The 19,555-nt window shown below is 45.3% G+C and overlaps 1 protein-coding gene across 2 annotated transcripts; it reads left to right on the forward strand.

Annotated features, from left to right (window-relative positions):
* Window positions 1–181: 181 nt before the first annotated feature.
* LOC307091240 (trafficking protein particle complex subunit 14-like) lies at window positions 182–14,436 on the forward strand. Of its 2 annotated transcripts, XM_079758180.1 has the most exons (11): window positions 182–834; window positions 2,034–2,129; window positions 2,463–2,592; window positions 3,234–3,320; window positions 6,006–6,126; window positions 6,556–6,703; window positions 7,820–7,881; window positions 8,032–8,204; window positions 10,717–10,868; window positions 11,652–11,878; window positions 12,205–14,436. In XM_079758180.1, exons 1-11 carry the CDS (start codon window positions 394–396, stop codon window positions 12,362–12,364), a joined length of 1,797 nt encoding a protein of 598 aa, XP_079614306.1. In that variant the 5' UTR covers window positions 182–393; the 3' UTR covers window positions 12,365–14,436. The 2 variants fall into 2 exon arrangements, with proteins under 2 accessions (XP_079614306.1, XP_079614307.1); XM_079758181.1 differs by lacking the exon at window positions 2,034–2,129.
* The last annotated feature ends 5,119 nt before the right edge of the window (window positions 14,437–19,555 follow it).

Below are 19,555 nucleotides of genomic sequence, written 5' to 3' on the forward strand. Positions count from 1 at the left end.
GAGTATCAGTGATAAGTAGCCTACACGATACATTAGAGGACAATGGCTTCATAACAGCTCAATTCCTCAGCATCAGCATCAAAGTGAACATCGAACTTTGTTTAGAAGTTCTGCCTATTTTAAATTGCCGCTCTGCTGACCTGTGCTCGATTAGCCATCCTGACGACTGCTCCGTCAAAGAGAAGCAGCGAAAACAGTCGGGACTCAACCAAATAATGGAAGTTTTGTCAATCCATTCTACATATTTATAATCGGCGATGACTGTAGTTTAAGAGTTTTGACGGATGGCTCCCAGAGCGAAAAGCGACCGGCGTGCATGTTTTTACTTTTGAAGTAAGTTGTCGTATCATCAAAGGCGGCTAGGCAGGAAAGCTACCCCCAGCCACCTGCGCTATGGTCGCGATGATAGAATCACAATGTGAGTACTTCATGTATTTCCCCGCCGTGCCGATCTCGGACCTATCCGACGCAGCCAAATTCAGGAGCGTCCCCCAGCGGAGGCACCTCTATCTCGGCGAGACGGTGCAGTTCTTGCTGGTGCTGCGGTTCAGGGATGGAGGAGCGGCATCCACCAAGGCTGGCTGGAGAGAACTGGTGCGGTCTCTCTCGGCGGTGGCCAGTGTGTCACTTGGCGAGGCGCAGCAACCTAGACCCGAATCAAGTCAGTTTCAGCAAGACTTTCAGAGTAGTTGCAGCGAGGATGGGGAAGATGAAGAGTGCGAGATGGAAGAGGCGACCCCGTGTCGGGTGGAAGAGAGGACCAACGTTTTTAGACACTGCAAGCCTCTTCTCACTCACAACGTCGGACGGCAGAACCGGACAGAAGAGTTTCAGGTATTACCCACATTGTGTCAATATTGTTATTATTTTATAGGTCTAGATATTATAACTGAATTTGTACAAGGCGTTTGATGTAACTTCAGAATGTAATATTATAAAAAAAAAGTATGAGTTAATGTGTGCTATTGAGAACACAGCTACAAATGGCAGTCACACGTGTAACAGGAAGTAGCACTCATACTATGTTGATACACTTTATCTTTATCTGGTTACAATACACACACACACACACACACATGCACACACACACACACACACACACACACACACACACACACTCAGTCAGTCAGTCAGTCAGTCAGTCAGTCAGTCAGTCAGTCAGTCAGTCAGTCAGTCAGTCAGTCAGTCAGTGAAACCATACTCACTTCCTTCCTGCATGAGATTAAAAAATGACATGACATCCAAAATTGAAATGTTTCCGCAATTGACTAATAACATTGGTGGTGTGTTTCGTGTGACCTCATCAGCCTCAACATTGGATTTGCGTAGCTTTGTCTGCGTGCTGCTTGTTTGTCGGTTGCTGCTATCAAGCGGATACTGTGATCTTTGTTCCACAACAAGTTATTGCACCCGAGAGATTGTGAAAGGAAAGCAGAGGCATGCTTGCACCTACCTGTCTGTCAGATGTCTGCAGGCGGCGCCTGTGGCTGTTGGTTTGTTTGTGTGTGGGATTGGAAGACACAGCCAACTGACAATTCATCCAACTTCTATATCTTTATCTATATCTGGAGGTCGCATAAGTAGGCAGCTGGGACTTTCCCGAGGGAAATCAGGGGTGGCGAGGGTTAAAACTAGTTTCAGGTTTTTTGCTAGTGTTGTGTTTTTTTCAGTTGGAAGGGTCTATCTGTACTGCTCTGTTTTCCAGGGAAACTTCAATAACAACTGCTCGGCCCCACACACTACATGGATGGCTATGGCTCTATCTGCTTGTGTGAATTCGATACGGCAGGATTCTCACATCTATGCAAAATAACTTGCTTCTCCATAAATCAACCAATGGGAGGTCAGGCTAGTTCCTGTATCCAGGCAGAGGTCTATTTGCTCAGACAGCCACAGACCACAGGTATCCCCTGCTGTAGCACGCTGGCCAACAGGACGAGATGTTTGCACTCCGGCACATTAGACCCGTGTGCACAGGACTTCTTTCCTTGAGTGTTTTAATGTGTCCTTCTTCTCTCTTCACTTCGACCTAGTCACCGCTAGAGTCAGCGTTGGTGGTGGACGATGAGGTTGTGTTCCCGCTGACCGTGTCCCTTGACAAGCTGCCGGTCAATACAGTCAAAGCCAAGGTGTGTGTGTGTGTGTGTGTGTGTGTGTGTGTGTGTGTGTGTGTGTGTGTGTGTGTGTGTGTGTGTGTGTGTGTGTGTGTGTGTGTGTGTGTGTGTGTGTGTGTGTGTGTAAGCACGTGGCAGGGGTGTGTGTGCTTGAGTTTTGCATCCATGGCAGGTGTGTATAGTTTAGTACCAACCTTGTGCATATAAAAGTACATAGCATTGGTGCTATGTACAAACACACCCTCTGTAGATACAGGCACTTGTTTTCTTATTGGGGTGTGTGTTTGTGTGTGTGTGTGTGTGTGTGTGTGTGTGTGTGTGTGTGTGTGTGTGTGTGGTGACGATCAGATCGTGGTGACGGTGTGGAAGGAGGAGCAGGAGAAGGTGGAGGTCAGGGAGCATGGGTACCTGAGGGTTCTGCAGCTCATGAGCCCCCTGCAGACCTTCGGACAGGACCTCGGCTCCTTCAAGGCCCAGGGTGGGGTCCCATATACACAAACTCACTCGCTCGCTCTCCCTCTCTCTCTCTGTCTGTCTCTCTCTCTGTCTGTCTCTCTCTCACTCTGTCTCTCTCTCACTCTCTTTCTCTCTCTGTCTCTGTCTGTCTGTCTGTCTGTCTGTCTGTCTGTCTGTCTGTCTGTCTGTCTGTCTCTCTCTCTCTCTCTCTCTCTCTCTCTCTGTCTCTCTCTCTCTCTGTCTGTCACACTCATTCTGTCTCTCTCTCTCTCACTGTCTCTCTCTGTCTCTGTCTGTCTGTCTGTCTGTCTGTCTGTCTGTCTCTCTCTCTCTCTCTCTCTCTCTCTCTCTGACACTCTGTCTCTCTCTCTCTCTCTCACACATTCACTCGCTCGCTCACTCAGTCACTCACTCATGCTTTCTCAATTGTAGATTAAACAATGTTGAGGAGAAATGGATAAATCATGCATATTACAACCACGTAGGTGGTGTACTGTTCATCCTGTCTCTGTTGATAATGTCTGAAGGAAATATTGGCCCCTTTAGTCTCGGATTCAATATCTTTGTGGTTAATTTGCGACATGATTAAGTCTTTGATGAATTTTCTATTTAACAAGGTGTGTGTGTGTGTGTGTGTGTGCGCGCTTGTGCGTGTGTGTGCAGTCAGCACCACCCTGAGTGTTCTTCCTCCGCCCGCAGTCCAATGCCAGCAGATGACGGTGTCGGGTAAACACCTGACAGTGCTCAAAGGTAAGAGGAAGACACATATAACACAACAAACCCTCCCCCTGTAGGAAGTTCAGTCTATGGTGTCTCTCTCTCGCTCTCTCTCTCTGTCTCTGTCTCTCTTTTCACCAATGAAGGTACACACAGGATCCAATAATGACCAACAAAGACATGTTTTTTTAGAAACCTTTCCAATTCATTACGAAGAATAAAAAACGAATTGCATTTACATAAATAAAGTTGATGTATTTTGTTGGCACGCTTTTTGGCAGCAACAACGAGTGTGTTCGATCCATCACCATCATGAGACAAGGGTACTTGCCACTCTATATCCAGTTAAAATCAATCAATCAATTGTCTAAACATAAATAAACACTGTTGTCATTCGCAACCATGCTGGACTTGGTTGGTTGTTAGAGTAGTTTAGATAGAATTGTTTGGCTAGTGACATTAATTTCCTATTTAATTAAGCTAAGTGCAAGCACTGCCCCCCCCCCCCCCCCACACACACACACACACACAGTTCTAGTTGGGCGGTAATGTAATTATTGAGTTTGATTTAATTGCAGTCATGCGGACGGCATTTAATACATTTTACAAATGAAAAACGTCTATCTCTTCCCACACACACACACACACACACACACACACACACACACACACCATCATTATCATCGGTTGTCAAATTAATTGAGCGGCTTTTGGTATCCATGACAACAGCCATGCGCACAATCATGTAGTGAAATGTGATCAAAGGGGGACACAGCACTGCACTGTTGTCACATGCGACCAACAACCTTGTTTGAATGTGTCTTTTTTGGATTCTGTGGTTGTATCGACACAACCTTTTTCTTTATTAAGTCCAGTCCCCGCCCCAGAGGACAAAGCGTGGGTTATACCACAGCGCCGCGTTGCTTGGAATGGAGAAGTATGTTTGCTGCTGTGCATTCTGCTGGTCATCATTGTCTTTATGTCTCTGGTTTCAATGGTGCTTCCCAATGTGGTGCAAGAGAGGCACATAATGAAAGTCACACAGAGAGTTTCAGTTCTCAGCACGCGTCCATGTTACCCAGGCCCAGTGGAAATCATTATGACAGAAAAAGTAGAATTATGTTGTTGACGGGCAACGTTTTTGGTACTCCAATAGCTTTATATTTTCAACTGACTGTATCCATATTTAATAAGTGCTTTATTTGTGTGTGTGGTTTGTGTGAGGCTGAGCTGCCTGCACACAGTGGTGTGTGTTTCACCCCCCGCCTTCTTGGCGTGTCAGCTGGGCAGAGTGGGCGAGTGTTTTGCTGCTGGGCACAGATAACATCCCATAATCGTCAGTCTGCTCTGAGCCTGCTCATCGCCAAACGGCTGGCCCGAAAAGGTGCTTCAGGATGTGTTGTTACACATTATAATGTCGATTATGACGTTATAAGGGTCTGTTACAACCGTCTGTTGCCGTGGACACGATTCCCCAACCGTAGAATAGTACGGACAGATTTTGAAGCGGAAGCAGTAAAAACATTATTTTGGTGGTTGTTTCATTTGGTGTCAAATGATATAATTCTTCAGTAAGTAGCCGTGTTTTAGGTGGGATAATGTACAGCGAGCCGATAATGTGAATTAAACCCCTACAGGTTATCGAAGGACTTGGTCACGTTATCCTTTACTAAATGCATTATATAATTTTTGTTAATATCTATTATTTTTGTTCTTTAGGGACAGGACAGTCAAGACCTACAGGGAAGTGGTGTTGAAACAGAGAGGCAATGACATGTTGGCTTAGTGGGACACAGGGCGGAATCGAACCTGGGTTGATACAGGACGTGCTGCCCTAGGTGTTGAGCAAACCAGTGGGTTGATGGGGAGAATGGGATTGGACCGCCCCACAGGGGACCCGTAATCATGTTCCATCCAGGGTCTCAGTTAGCCTGGCTAACGCCGGACCTCATCTCAATCTACATTGAGATGAGGTCTGGGAACCACACATCAATTTTCTCATGTTTGGGGCGTTGTTTACGATTGCCCTGAGCCGTTTATTGGGCGCTACAAATGCCTATCATATGAGTCTGTACGTAGCTCATAGCCAATCAAAGTCTGTTGGTAGCAGGGCAAAGATATCCTTCTTGGTAATGAAAGAGTTTAACGGCGAAAGTTGCTCTTTTTTCAAAATAAACTTGAGTTCTAAACTACTTAGAACACTATCTAAGGATGCATTGAAAGGTAACGCGCCTGCTGCCATTTTGGATCCGTAAACTACAAGCTTGGGTGTGTCGCATAGACGTCATCGTCTTGCCGTCCCTCCCCGTTCTGTGATTGGTTCCCTATCTCTGCCTAGCAGCGCGAAATGAAATCGCACGCAAGGCAGCATGGGTATACCCAGGCTAGGTCTCAGTGGTATTGTGTATGTGTATTATTTCTACTGATGAACAACATGCACATCCAAAGCGCTGTTGATTTATCGTTGTTTATTTGATATGTAAAGCAGAACATGGACAGCCGCGGTGGAAATCTTGTCCCCTAGGAAACCACAGCAATCATTCGGATAGACAATAGCGCCCACGTATATAAATATATATCTATATAAACACTAACAGTGGGCGCCTGTCGCATTCTGCCGTCCCATCGTTTCCTGCCTTTGTCTCAAAGCATGCCTTTTGTTTTTTATTCACTCACTCACTTTTTATTCACTCACTTCCCCCCCCCCCCCCCCCGCAGTGCTGAACAGCAGCTCCCTGGAGGATCTGTGCATTCGGGACATGAAGATCCTGCCCAACTACAACTCTTCCTACCTGCCCATGATGCCGGACGGCTCTGTCCTGGTCATGGATAACGTCTGGTTAGTCTCATGATTCCCTTGTTTCGGATTGATGTTTAGACAGCATTTAGTTTGGCCCTTTTTGTAGTCTGCAAATCAGATTTATTTACATTGTTTGCCTGTTGGGTAAGCAAGGATGAATCCATGTTACCTCAAATCAGATGACCCCACCCTTAAAGCTGCTTCAGATGTCATTTCACGAGTCGAGGCAGGAAATTGAATTCAACTCGGTTTCCCCTGTGATTAATCTTCGGAAGTCATTTCTAATCTCCTTCCGTCTTGCGTTTTTTTTTCTTCCCTCAACCGAATGAGATTAAAAACGTACTAGATTGTTCTTGACATCTTAATACGTCGAGTCCACGTCTGTTAATACTAAGGGACTCCCCCCCCCCCCCCCCCCCCGACTCCCACGGTGTCTCCCCCCCACGGTGTCTCCCCGCCCACACGCAGCCACCGCTCGGCCGAGGTCACCACGGCCTCCTTCAGACGAGTGGCCAGCGAGTCTTCGCGCCTACCCAGCATGCTCTCTGCCTTGGAGGAGCAGAATTTCCTGTTCCGGTTGCAACTGCGAGATCGGCCTGAAGAAGACTCGGATGAGGTGAGAGAGAGAGAGAGAGAGAGAGAGAGAGAGAGAGAGAGAGAGAGAGAGAGAGAGAGAGAGAGAGAGAGAGAGAGAGAGAGAGAGAGAGAGAGAGAGAGAGAGAGAGAGAGAGAGAGAGAGAGAGAGAGAGAGAGAGAGAGAGAGAGAGAGAGAGAGAGAGAGAGAGAATTGTGCTGACATGGCTTATGAAAGAAAAGCATATTTACTTTTTTGTTTTTATAAAAACCCGTCCGTTTGTTCAGATGTTTGAAGCATTCTAGTGACACATGGCAACACTCGTCATCCAAGGAGCGGAATGTTTTGAATCTCTCATTCCCGACATCACCATAGAAGTGTCAAGAAGAAAAGCAACAATCGAGATCTCCGGACCTATTGTTTGTCACCGCTTACGCTCAGAGACTTGTGCTCTGTCGTCGTCTGGAAACACATTCAACACAACCGCACAGAGCCGGCCCTTTGAATAGCCAAACAAACCGTATGCAAAGCTCCTTCCCTGCACTGCATGCTCCCTTTGAACAAAGATGCTGTGAGGAAGGCAACATGGGATTTGTTGGCCAAAGCGTCAAGACTTTTAACTTTGACTTGAAAAACAGATCTTTGCATAAGGATGGAAGTCTGGATAAACTAGATCTATGGCTGGTGAGGAAGTCAACAAGGACACGAACTCTGAGAGATAAATGATTGTCGCTGTGGGTAATTTGGCAGCAGATCGAACATGATTAACAATCTGATTGAAAGATAAAAAACAAAAAGCATAATTGACAATCTGCCTGGAACAAACGCCGGTTAATGCCAGCCTTGTACTGTGATTATAGGAGCACCATTTTCAGATGCTTAATATACCTTGATAACGTAATAACATCATTAGAAGAAAATTATGGATTTATTTTGTCCATCACTTCAAAAGCCCCCTATATTCCCACCGGGTGTGATGTCACTAGAGGGTAAAATAGGGGACCTTTTTTAAAAAACAAAACAAAAGATAAAGCTGAATTTGATCATCTTCCCTTACTGGGTTCCTACTGCTGAACGTGTAGGACTGAATGTGCCTTTACGCTCATCACTGCTTGGCCTAACGATTTCCGTGTCACTGGATGGTGTGTTCTGCCTCAGGGTCTGGAGCTGCCGCTCATCGCTGTTGTTCAGTGGTCCGTGTCCCGGCTGCCCTTCAGCAGGTAACACACGGAGAAAGGCCTTCTCTGCCATGACGCCCTAAATGGTTTCATCTCAGCCTTGGCCTCACTTTTGTAATCTTGCCTCCGTCATGCCTTTTACAACCTGGTTTCTTTGTTTATTTAATCATTACGGTCCTATTTTTCCCCCAGATACATCAGCACCCACTACACCCTGCCCAGCGTGCGCCTGAACCGCCCCCAGCTGGTGATGACCGCTTCCTGCCCCGGCGGTGTGCGACCTCGGGACTGCTTCCAGGTCAAGTACACGCTGCTGAACAACCTCAGAGACTTCCTGTCCATCCGTGTGGTGTGGACGCCGCCTGGTAAGAGTCACGAAGAGGCTTTCCTTCTTTTTTTATTTATTTTATTGGGTGGCATGTGTCTAAGGGGTTAAGCGGGTTGGCTGGTGACCAGAAGGTTGCTGGTTCGATCCCCGGCTCCTCCTAGAGCGTCGAGGTGTCCCTGGGCAAGGCACCTAACCTAACTGCTCCCGACAAGCTGGGTGTCGCCTTGCATGGTTAACACCGCCCGCCACAACCATTCATGTGTTCATGAATGGGTGAATGTGAGGCAATATTGTAAAGTGCTTTGAGTGGCCACTGGTTAGAAAAGCGCTGTATAAATGCGGTCCATTTATTGTCCATCTGCGAGCATACAGAAACATGTCCTCAGCTTGATTCAGACTGGGGGCTCACAGGGTTTAAAACAACGCGGGCGGGATCTTCAAGTGCCTAGCTTGCGTTTGATTCAATGTTAATAACTCGGGGTGTGCTGACATCCCAGGTTGTCAGTGTTGGCTAATGTTGGAGTGTGTTGAAGCTACGGTTGAATTGTACGGTACTTCTGCTGGGAATGGCCGTTGTGGGTGAGCTGTAGGTCTCTATGCTGGTATTTATGGTTTAATACGATGCTAGTGTTTATGGTTATGATTCCCTGCTTCTGAGTTTGCCATAAGGAGTCCAGAGTTGTAACATTAGTGACATCTGGTGACCTCGTGAAGGGGATGCTGTCGCACAAACGGGAATCTGCGCAAACTACATCGTAAATTAACCGGAAAGTGAGCGGAGAATATAGTAAAAAAATAGACAGTTGCATTTAAGCGTAGTGTCCGTGGGCACAATTCAACCGTTAGTTGAGTGGTTTGGAAAAACCATCATCCTTATTTAGAAACATCACAGCGTTCCACTTTGCGTCACAGAAGGAGAGCGACGAGGCCTTGTCTTCATTCGGTGCAATTTGCATACAGAGTATCCTTCTATTTGGCCGTCTGGAGAAGATGCAGCTCGCCACATAATACTGTCTGTAATTACGGCCGTCTTCCCTGGCTATATTTGACTCTCAATCGTCTCTAATTAAGATCAATTTGCATGCGGCTGCAGCGACACAGTGAGTTATTAAAAACACACCGTTTCTCAGACGCTACTTTGTTCTACCCCTGGTTTAGTGTGTCCTTCAGCTCTGTGATGGTTTGACTATTATGACTAGAATTCATGTTTTCTTCAGAGACAGTTTCTGTCTCTGAAAGTCTTGCGGGAAGTCTCTTAGGAATGTCCTTGTGTAAAAATAATATTGGGTTTCTTGAAATCTTGAATCTATTTTGAATTTGGCTCAAGGTTTTAGCTTGCTCATGAGTGATTATGGAGATGCGTGCCATTATTTTTTGCAGAGCTGCAATTTCCTTAAAAAAAGCTAAACCAAACAGTAACAGTTAAAGAATAATCCTCTGCAAAACTGTGAACTGAAAGAAAAGAAAGTGGGTAAATTCAAAAAGCTGCTGTCATCTCCTCAAGGCCAAGCTGTGGGATATACGTATGCTTCATACTCGGTAATGTGAAATTGTATAATTATTATAATAATAATAATAATTGTAGAATTTCCATTGAATCAGCAAAAATACACAATACCAGAACGGGGTCCAGCTGCCAAAATCATGACCTGCCTCACAAGGATTGCTGGCGATGTCTTTAGTATCTGACCGGGCAGTGTTCCTGCCAGTTGCTGGAAAATTCCTCCACATATCTTGGAAATATAGGGAAGTATACTACATACATATACTAAACACATATCAACCCTGTGTGGTTTAATTTTGACACTTGGTTGCTTTTCAACAGGGGAAATATGAGGTAAAGCTTTAAAAAAAAAAGTGTGTATTACATTTTTTTTTATTAGTTTTCTTTATTATTATTTTGTGCCTTCACCAATGTGTACGTGCGTGGTACGACGTATGACTCATCCCTCCAAAAGAAAGTAAACTTTGCGGCCAGCCGGTTGGATTATGATTCAGCAAAAGGCTAAAAAGGTTAAATCTCCCAGCAGGATGTGGATCAAAACATACTTTTCTTCAGCTTTCCCTCTGTTTACTTTGATACTTTGATAGCAAATGTCTTCATTGCAGTTCGGGGCTGTAGCATCGCACTTTATGCATGAAGTAAATCCATACGCAAGCACAGCATATCCACAGCATGTTCTTCATCAAGCTTCTGTAGATGAAATGTCCTGCTGGAAGCATCTCCCTTCCCCTATTACCCCCGCTGTTTCTGTTGATCATCCTCAAACTCACCTGTAAAGACTTACGAATGACACACACACACACACACACACACACACACACACACACACACACACACACACACACACACACACACACACACACACACACACACACACACACACACACACACACACACACACACACACATAGCGGTGGTGGTAACTATTAGGACTTTGTGAAAGGAGAGAGGAGTATGTTGACCGCAATGTTTATTTTCCATGTTTCTTCATATCATCTTCATACATCTAATCTATCTCCGGTCCCTCTCTCGCCCCCCTCTCCAGGCAGCGGCGGGGGTGGCTGTACGGGGGACGTCCCGGGTGGGCTGGGGGTGGTGGTCTGCCAGACCCCACACACCGACCTGGGCCCCTGCCGCAAGGGCAGCACCGTGTCCTTCAGCGTGGGCTTCCAGATACTCCAGGAGGGCCTGTTTGAGGTACCGCCGTTTTCCCCCGGTTCAGAGGGGGAAATGCGGGCTCCCTCTCACACTCTCTCTCTCTGAGGGAGTGGTGTCACGTGTGCAGCTTGTCGTAGCCGTGGTTACTCTTCCGCCTGAGCGTTCGTATAAGGGTGACCCAAAGTCCAGGGTGGGGGGAGAGGAGCACGATGCCAATCCCCGTAGCAGAGGTATGCAGACGACGTATACGCCCCCAAAATGTACTTATTGTTGTTGTAAGGTTGGCTTAGCTCAGGATGTAGAGCGGGTTGACTCGTTACCGGAAGGTTTGCTAGTTCGATCCCCCCGGCACGAGGTGTCCCTGAGCGAGACCCCTAACCCGACCTGCCCCCGAGTAGTTTGCCGTCGCCCTTGCATGGTTGACTCTGCCGTGAACGTGTGTCTGAACCGTTGTTCAGACACACAGCTTTTATCCAAGTCTTTGGATACCCTAAATGTGGATTGTATTGTTTTTGCAAGACTTGATGTTACGGTAAAGCTTGGGTCTGGATTACAATTCAGACCCTAAAGAGGGGAAGGGCTGGGGTGGACCCCCAAATTATCTGAGGGTGGGGCGAGGAATTCCTGGAAGGAGGGATCCCTCATCCTGCATTCCTTCTCCAGGGTTCTTCCTTAGGGATAATAAAGGGTGTTATTCCTTGTTCTTCCGGGGCCAGGCTCAGGGCTGAGGGGTCCTAAAGTGGGCCTCCGTGAAGCCCCCCCCCCTTGAGTCTGAAACCCAAACCCCTAAAATGGATCCCGTGTCCTCCTCCGTCCGCCCAGCTGAGCCAGAACATGAAGCTGAAGCTCCAGTTCTCGGCGCTGGACGGCGTGTGCAGCCCCAGCAAGGAGGGCCGTCGGCCGGGGGGCCCCGCGGCTCTGGGGGCCCCGGCGTCACGGAGCGGCTCCCCCTCCGGCCCCCGTCACGTGCGAGAGCTGCTGGAGCGCAGCAGCCTGGGCCGGTCCCAGAGCTTCTCCCACGAGCAGCCCGCCAGGACCCCGTTCACCAGGTACGCTCTGGCGCACACACACACACACACACACACACACACACACACACACACACACACACACACATATGCACACGCACGTATGCACACGCACGTATGCACACATATGCACACACACACAAATATGCACACACACACACACACATAAGCACACCCGCCCACTAACACGAAAGCAAACACATGTTTGCACATGCACACACACATGAGTATACAGACACACACGTATGCACGCACACATACATGCAGTGGCGGTAACTATAAGGACTTTTTAAAATAAAACACACACACCCACACCCACACCAACGTGTCTCCTCCGCCCCCTACAGGGCTGCCAGTGTGATGGAGCGTGGCGCCGCCACCCCCCCGTTGGGCTCCCCCTCGGGACGGCCCTCCCCCCTCTGCCTGCCCCCCGCGCTGCCCTGCCTGGACAAGATCGCCAAGCGGGAGTGCAAGGTGCTGGTGGTGCTGGAACCACAGGCCCTCTAGCTCTCTCTCTCTCTCTCTCCCTGTCCCTCTAGCTCTCTCTCTCCCTGTTAGCTCTCTCTCTTTCTGTCTGATTCTGTCTCTCTCTTTCTTGTCTCTCTCTCGTTCTGTCTCTCTAGCGCTCTCTCTTTCTATCTCTCTTTCTGTCTCTTTCTGTCTCTGCCTTTCTTGTCTCTCTGGCTCTCTCTTTCTGTCTCTCTCTTTCTTGTCTCTCTCTCTTTCTGTCTCTTCATTTCTGACACACTTTTTGTCTCTCTAGCTCACTTTCTTTCTGTCTCTCTCTTTTTGTCTCTAGCTCACTTTCTTTCTGTCTCTCTCTTTCTGTCTCTCTAGGTCTCTTTCTGTCTCTCAAGCTCTCTCTCTTTCTGTCTCCCTCTCTTTCTTGTCTCTCTCTTTCGTGTCTCTCTCTTTTTGTCTCTATCTAACTTTCTTTCTCTCGATCTTTCTGTCTCTCTGTCGCATCTCTCTGTTGCTCTCTCTCTCAGGCATTAGATGTTGGTCAAACCACTGGAGATTACATGGTCACACACAGTTAATGGAAGACTATTTAAGTCTATGGTCACAGACACTGGGGAAATATGTGTAAAGTCACAGACACTGGGGGAATATTCCATAGTCACAGACACTGGATTAATCTCAAGACTATGGTCACAGACACTGGAGAAATATGTGTAAAGTCACAGACACTGGAAGAATATTTCATAGTCAGAGACAATGGAGAAAACCCTAGACTATTTAAGACAATGGTCACAGACATTGGAGAAATATGTGTCTATATTAACAAACACTGGAGAAATAAGTGTCTATATTAACAGCCACTGGAGAAATATGTGTCTATTTTCACAGACGCTGGGGAAATAAGTCTTTATTCACAGACAATGGTGGAATATTTCATAGTCACAGACACTGGATTAAACTCAAGACTATTCAAGACTTTAGTCTCCGACACTGGAGAAACATGAAACGGACCTATGAAAATAATAAGACATGCAAAGATTCAAGATTCAACACGCTGTAAGCCACTTCGCCTTCTGTTGCAACTCTCAACCCCCCCCCCCCGAGCGAGAGCTAAAAAAGCACGAGGGAGATGAGCCAAAAGGAGCGACAGGCCTTAGGCCTTCTGCTATATAAAAACACAAGAAAGGCCTAATGTGATGAGGTGATGGTGGTGGGGGCGCTGGGGGTGTTGGTGATGAAGGAAGGGGACTTACCCCGAAGGATGTCTTTGCTAGCTGAGTCACAACATTTTATAAGCCTTTAAAGAAACAAATGGACACAGCCACACACGCACACACACAGGCTCACTCACGCACACAGACAGGCTCACTCACGCACACAGACGTCAGTCATGAAGTCAATGACCTTTTGTTTGTTTTATTATAAGAGATGGCTCCTGCTGTAAAACGATGAGTTGTACAAAACATTCCTACATGGGCTTGGACGGAGAGGTGGAAAAAGGCTGATCTCACTGGTTCAAGTTACAAGCTCAGTTGAGTGTTTGTGTGTGTGTGTGTGTGTGTGTGTGTGTGTGTGTGTGTGTGTGTGTGTGGTTTCTTGTTGCTGTGTTCAATGCAATTGCTTCTGTTTCAGTGCTTTCGAGGCCCAAATTGAACTCATGACTGCATTTTCAATGATGTATTTTTACTGTACGTTAATGTATTATTTTGCCTTAATACATGATAGTTGTGTAAAATGGCCACTGAGGTTCGAATGTGGCGTTTAATTAAATGTGAATATTTGAATTGTAATGGTATGATGTTATACTTGACAAAATAGTGAAAAGGATTATGGATCTTTACGCTGTTCCCCAATAAGACCTTATATGGTACGTGACCATATATGACAAGGATGTTGCTTGGACCAATGGAAAGGCACAAAGCTACTGTGACGGTGACGGCTGGTCCTAATGTTTACAATCGCACCTTTTGTTCCATGGTTGCTGAAGGTTTAGATTGCTTTTCTTCATTACATTTCAGAGCTATTTTCGGTTCTAATAACTGCGTTTTATTTTTATACTAATAGTCCTGAGTTGGGGCTTGCTCACATTGTCATACTAGTTGAATAAACAAGCGGTTGCTGTGAATGTTGTACTGTGTTCCTTTCTGACCCTGCATTCTACAGCCCGGGACGGTTTAATGTACAGTCTTCCGTAGGCCTGAGCCCCTCATATTGGTCAGGGATAAAACGCACTTAAATGGATTTTGAATTCGTTTCTATAATTTTTCACGTCAGGGTTAGCGTGAGAACCGGCTTCTAGACGCCCCTGAGACTCTAGGGGGCGCCAAAGTGCTGACAAATGTGACTCCAAAGCACTGACTAATGTTTCAATTTCACAGTGAATCCTCTTAAAAAGAAAAGTGGAAGAAACGAACATGGGCGTCGGCTGCAACTTAATAATCCCCCCTAAATGGGACCAAGAATGTGATCCTAACTGAAAACTGGGAAATTATGTCAAGTGAAAAGTAATATCAAATGAAACCTGCAACCACATGTGCAGTTAACAGGGCAGGTCGTTATCTGCTCTGAAGACATTGTTTAAATTCCTGCTAAATGGGTTCTCAATGGAAATTTATATGTATATATATTTTACATTAATTACATCTTCTGTGGTCCGTTGGATATTACTGCCGGTTGGCAGTGCTTCAGATGTAGGGTCAAGTCCCAACAGGGTCTTCTCGGTGGCGGGGAGTGAATTTGCCGACATCCGCGCAAAGCGTTTTACCAATCACAACAGAATGGGCGTGCTGACCTAACAGGAGACGGGGCTGATCGGGAGGTTGTCCTTAAAGCGAACATGATTCAAACAGAGCGTTTTAGAACGATGCTGAAAGCCGCGGTTTTGCTGATGTGAACGGTGAGTAATAATATTAAGGGGTATTTTTAACATCAAGGCATGTCAACCTATCCTATTAGTAGCCACAAATTAAATTATTATCCCCAAAAAAGCATTATATGGCCCATTTAAGAGGATGTACATTGACAGGGCGCCCCAAATTTAAAGTTAATGCTGCAGTCATTTTGCTCAATAGTGGAACTATCTCAAAAACGTACACCCAAAATGATTGGCTACCAGGGTCCAGGTTGCAAAATCTGGAAGTTTTCCTTTAACCCCGCCCTAACAGTTTACGTTGGCTGATTGGACTCTGGGGGTGGCTGAGGCTCACACCTTTTTCACATTGAGTAATCAGTGGGCACAGGTTAAACCAGCCAGCTCCACACAAACTCGGGGAGATCTCCTACACGGCAACATGGAGCGCCAGGTCATGTATCATCCGCTACAAAACGTTACGTTTAACCGGTTTTAACAGCACCATCCTGCTCTTAGTGTTCAGAGGAGCCCAGCAAAAGCCGCCAAGGTTGTTTGTGGCAGCCACCTAGGTGGTGTAATAATAATAATAAATTCAATTGATGTAGCTCCTTTCATCTCAAGGACGCTTTACAATATGGGCAGGAACATAGAAAACAAAATTACTTAATAAAATATAACACAAGGAGACAAGCAAACAAACAAGAGGTGTGTGTGTGTGTGGGGGGGGGGGGGAGGGGGAACAGGAAGTGGGCAAGGAATGGGGCTTTTTGGATTTTGGTGAGGAGAAGGGTTTTGTAGTTGATGCGGGATTTGATGGGGAGCCACGAGGAGGATGAGGGTGGGGATGATGTGCTGCCAGGGCCTGGTGCGAGTGGTACTCTGGTGTGTGTAGTAACAGACATTGCTACTGTGTGTGTGTGTGTGTGTGTGTGTGTGGTAAATGCAATGGGGTAAAGGGCATCAGTGTCTTGTGAGCAGAGGAATGACTCATTCATGAATCAAACCACTTACACGTGTGTTGATCAAAGGTTCATTTGGTGTTTTCTGTTGTCATGGGAGAAAATGTATGCAAACACTCATAACATTGTGTCCTGTATTTTCATTACTGTCTGCTATTTTAGTTTTGAGGCTGAGATGTTGTTTTTTGTATAGTTTGTTCATAACTGTATACACATGAATAAGTTATTCTCTGGTCAATTTATTGATCTGTCTTGCGCAACCACCCTCAAACACAAAGTATTTTCCTCATACCTTATGCCGTATAAAAGTGTCATGGCATATAAAAGTGTACAGCCAGCAGTCAAATATTGACAGTTTTGAATCAGATTTTTGGGTGGATGGAAAATTGGATGGTTGACATAGCTATCATGTATTATAATTACTTAACTACTCAATGAAAACATTGAGACAAAGAAATCAAAGATACACACACTTTACTAGCATACGGAGACTCAGCATAAGTAAAGCACGTTAGCCAAACCAACCTAACCGAAATCCAGAAATTCATTTTAAAAATGGATTAATAAATAATAAAATAAGATTGTCTGAGTTGACTATCCCAGACAGTCTGACTTGATAAATCACAACGTTAATGAGATGAACAGAAAATTATTCTCCGTAAATATAATCAATAGATATCCATTATGTATACATACGTGTGTACATAATGAAATATACATGCCTATTTTAAATGCATGTGTAGCCGTCTTCATTTTTCATTCAATTCATTTCTTTCTTTAAATTACCTCAAACACAAAATATTGTCATCACCAATCGTTAGTAGTCAGTCAAATTGTTCACTCGCTACACAAACTGCACTCGTAGATTATCGGCTCCCATATCAATACCTCCGTTGTCTCAACCACCCAGTCGTGCTCGGGATGCACCTGACCAGACGAATCATGATGGGTCACGGTTTGTTGTGAAACGCCAGTCCGGAGCAGTGTTGGGAACGTTACTTTAAAAAAGTATTTCGTTATAGTTACTCACTACTTGTTCCAAAAAGTAACTGCGTTAGTAACTGAATTACTCTATAATAAAAGTAACTCGTTACCAGGGAAAGTAACTATTTGCGTCACTGTAAAAAGCAAAGTCGTATATGTCAAAGAATTTGGATTATTCTGAGAAGTTTTCACTTGGCCTTAATCTGTTAAATGGTTGAACTGCCCATTCAAGGCCCTGATATACTTCCAACTGAATTTTAATTTGCTTGGTTGCAAAGGCTATGTAACATCTGCTGAATACTACAGAAAATGCTCATCTGATTGCTCTGGACTCGCCATTTCTGCTGCTTCATTGAATCTGTTTGGTGTGTGCGTTTGCGTGTGTTTGTGTGGCGCGCGTGTCCTGGCTTGCGTGTGGAAACACTGGCTTCGATTGGCTACCATGAAACATGACTGCCTTAGCCAATCATAATCGCTTATCTATTTGTTAACCCACCCGGTCTCCTCAGTAGCAGTTTGTGTTTGGAGCTTGGTTGTGTTTGGGGTGCATTCGGATTACGCAGTTTATTTGATCAATTCATAGTAACGCACCGCATTTAACGTACAGTAACGGTAACGGCGTTGTAATGACGGTAACAGTAATTAGTTAGATTACGCCGTTACTGAAAAAATAACGGCGTTACCTAACGACGTTCTTTTGAACAGCGTTATTACAAACACTGGTCAGGAGGGAGTTGGATACAGGGTGTTTATTCTGTATTTCCACAGAAGAAAAATCTCTTTTGAAGTAATACGGTGTGCTCCAACTCTGTACGATACACGGGCGCTCTGAGGCGAAGTACATAAAAGTGCAGCATTGTGCAAACGAATAATGCATAAAATGCTTTAAACAAGAGAAGCTTGCGATGAAAGGCAATGTTGTGGCATCTTGCCCTAAGAAGGGGCACCTTCTACTGATTTCGCCAAGGGCACCATAAAGGCTAGGGGCGGCCCAGGCCCTAGACTTGTGTGCTTTTCCAACACGTAAAAAAACCTTCCTGGTAAGGCAGGGTAGGACTATAGTTATAGTGACTCTAGTTCTTCGTTCCAAGAAATGTCTCCATTATTCAACAACCCATATTGCTATCTTTATGGAAAAGGCGCCCAAACTTCCAATGACTCTCCCTTTAGAAAGATAGGAGCCCAAAGGGATATCTATGGTTAACAGAAGATAAGGCGAGTCATTATGAGGGCTGTTTCAGCCAGGGTTCCCCACCCATGTGCTGAACCACATACGGGTCAGGGTAAATGCAAACGTGTGCATATACATCCACCACACAGGCCAACACACCCCGAACAGGCCTCACCCTAGTCCGGTTACTCATTGACCTGAGTTTTGATCATGTAAAACGTCATAAAAGTAAATTACAAATATTGCGTGTAATTAGCCTATTCCCAACCCACGCCTCTGGCAGATCTTTAGCTGATTCCCCCCCCCCTTCCCCCTTTCATCCACGGCGTGCTACCCAACCCTTTTTTTTGTCACCATGGTCATCCCCGGCCTCAGACGAGGGTATAAAGGCCCATAGCTAGGGTGCTGGCTCTGTCTACTTCCATCGCTAACCTTCAGCGTTAGCCATGGGTCGTTTAGAATGGCTTTGTGTTCTGTTTTGGATAAGCGCATGCATAGCAGAAACACTCACAGAGGAAGGGTAAGAGAGGATTCACATATAAATATATACATATAATGAATGTTAAACTACTGCAAAAAATAAATAAATCAAAGGTTGTTTACATATTGGTGAATTGGTGTTCAAAATGATCAAAATGTTAATTTCATAGGCCATAAGGTGGCTTGGTCCGCAATATAGTTTTATTTGTACTAAACTTTGAGGACCTAACTGGAATTAATTGATTCCCTCAATATTAGATTAAGTGACATTGGAATCAATCAACCACATATCAAAACGTTTTGAATGATTTTTATTTGTTCATTGGCATAAACTACTATTTAGAAATGCTTATAAGAAATGCTCATATTATGGCTTGATTGATTAATTATGATTCATAATCATACTTTACCCCTTCATCATCTCATCAGTTCGCCTCTAATTTGTTTTAAATCTTTATCTCTTAAACTTATTTTCTTGCTTTTCCCCTTAACAGCGTCAGAACAACAACCGTAGATGCCAGTAAGTCACAATGTTTAAGATAATTTAGCAGAGATTGTATTTACTGTATATCCCAATGCACATATCCTCTTTTGATGGGTCTTATCTCATGGCATTAATCCACTAATCAATTAAGAACCAATCCTGCCCTCCCACTGCTATAGTCATGGATAGTTTGTGTAATATCAGGTGTGCCAAAGCCTGGCCGAGCCCAGTTGTTTACGGCTACGCAATATATGATAATGAATTTGCTAATTTTGTAACATTTAGACCATTGACTCAACCAGTCAAT

This window comes from Pollachius pollachius, assembly GCF_949987615.1.
Source record: "Pollachius pollachius genome assembly, chromosome: 20".
Taxonomy (NCBI): Eukaryota; Metazoa; Chordata; class Actinopteri; order Gadiformes; family Gadidae; genus Pollachius; species Pollachius pollachius.

What these genes read in the sequence shown, in the direction of transcription:
- LOC307091240 (XM_079758180.1), top strand. Translation starts at nt 394, where the DNA reads ATGGTCGCGATGATAGAATCACAATGTGAGTACTTCATGTATTTCCCC. An exon ending in CGGCTCCTTCAAGGCCCAGG is followed by an intron (nt 2,593 to 3,233) that starts GTGGGGTCCCAT and finishes GTGTGTGTGCAG; the next exon opens with TCAGCACCACCCTGAGTGTT. An exon ending in TGTGGTGTGGACGCCGCCTG is followed by an intron (nt 8,205 to 10,716) that starts GTAAGAGTCACG and finishes CCCCCTCTCCAG; the next exon opens with GCAGCGGCGGGGGTGGCTGT.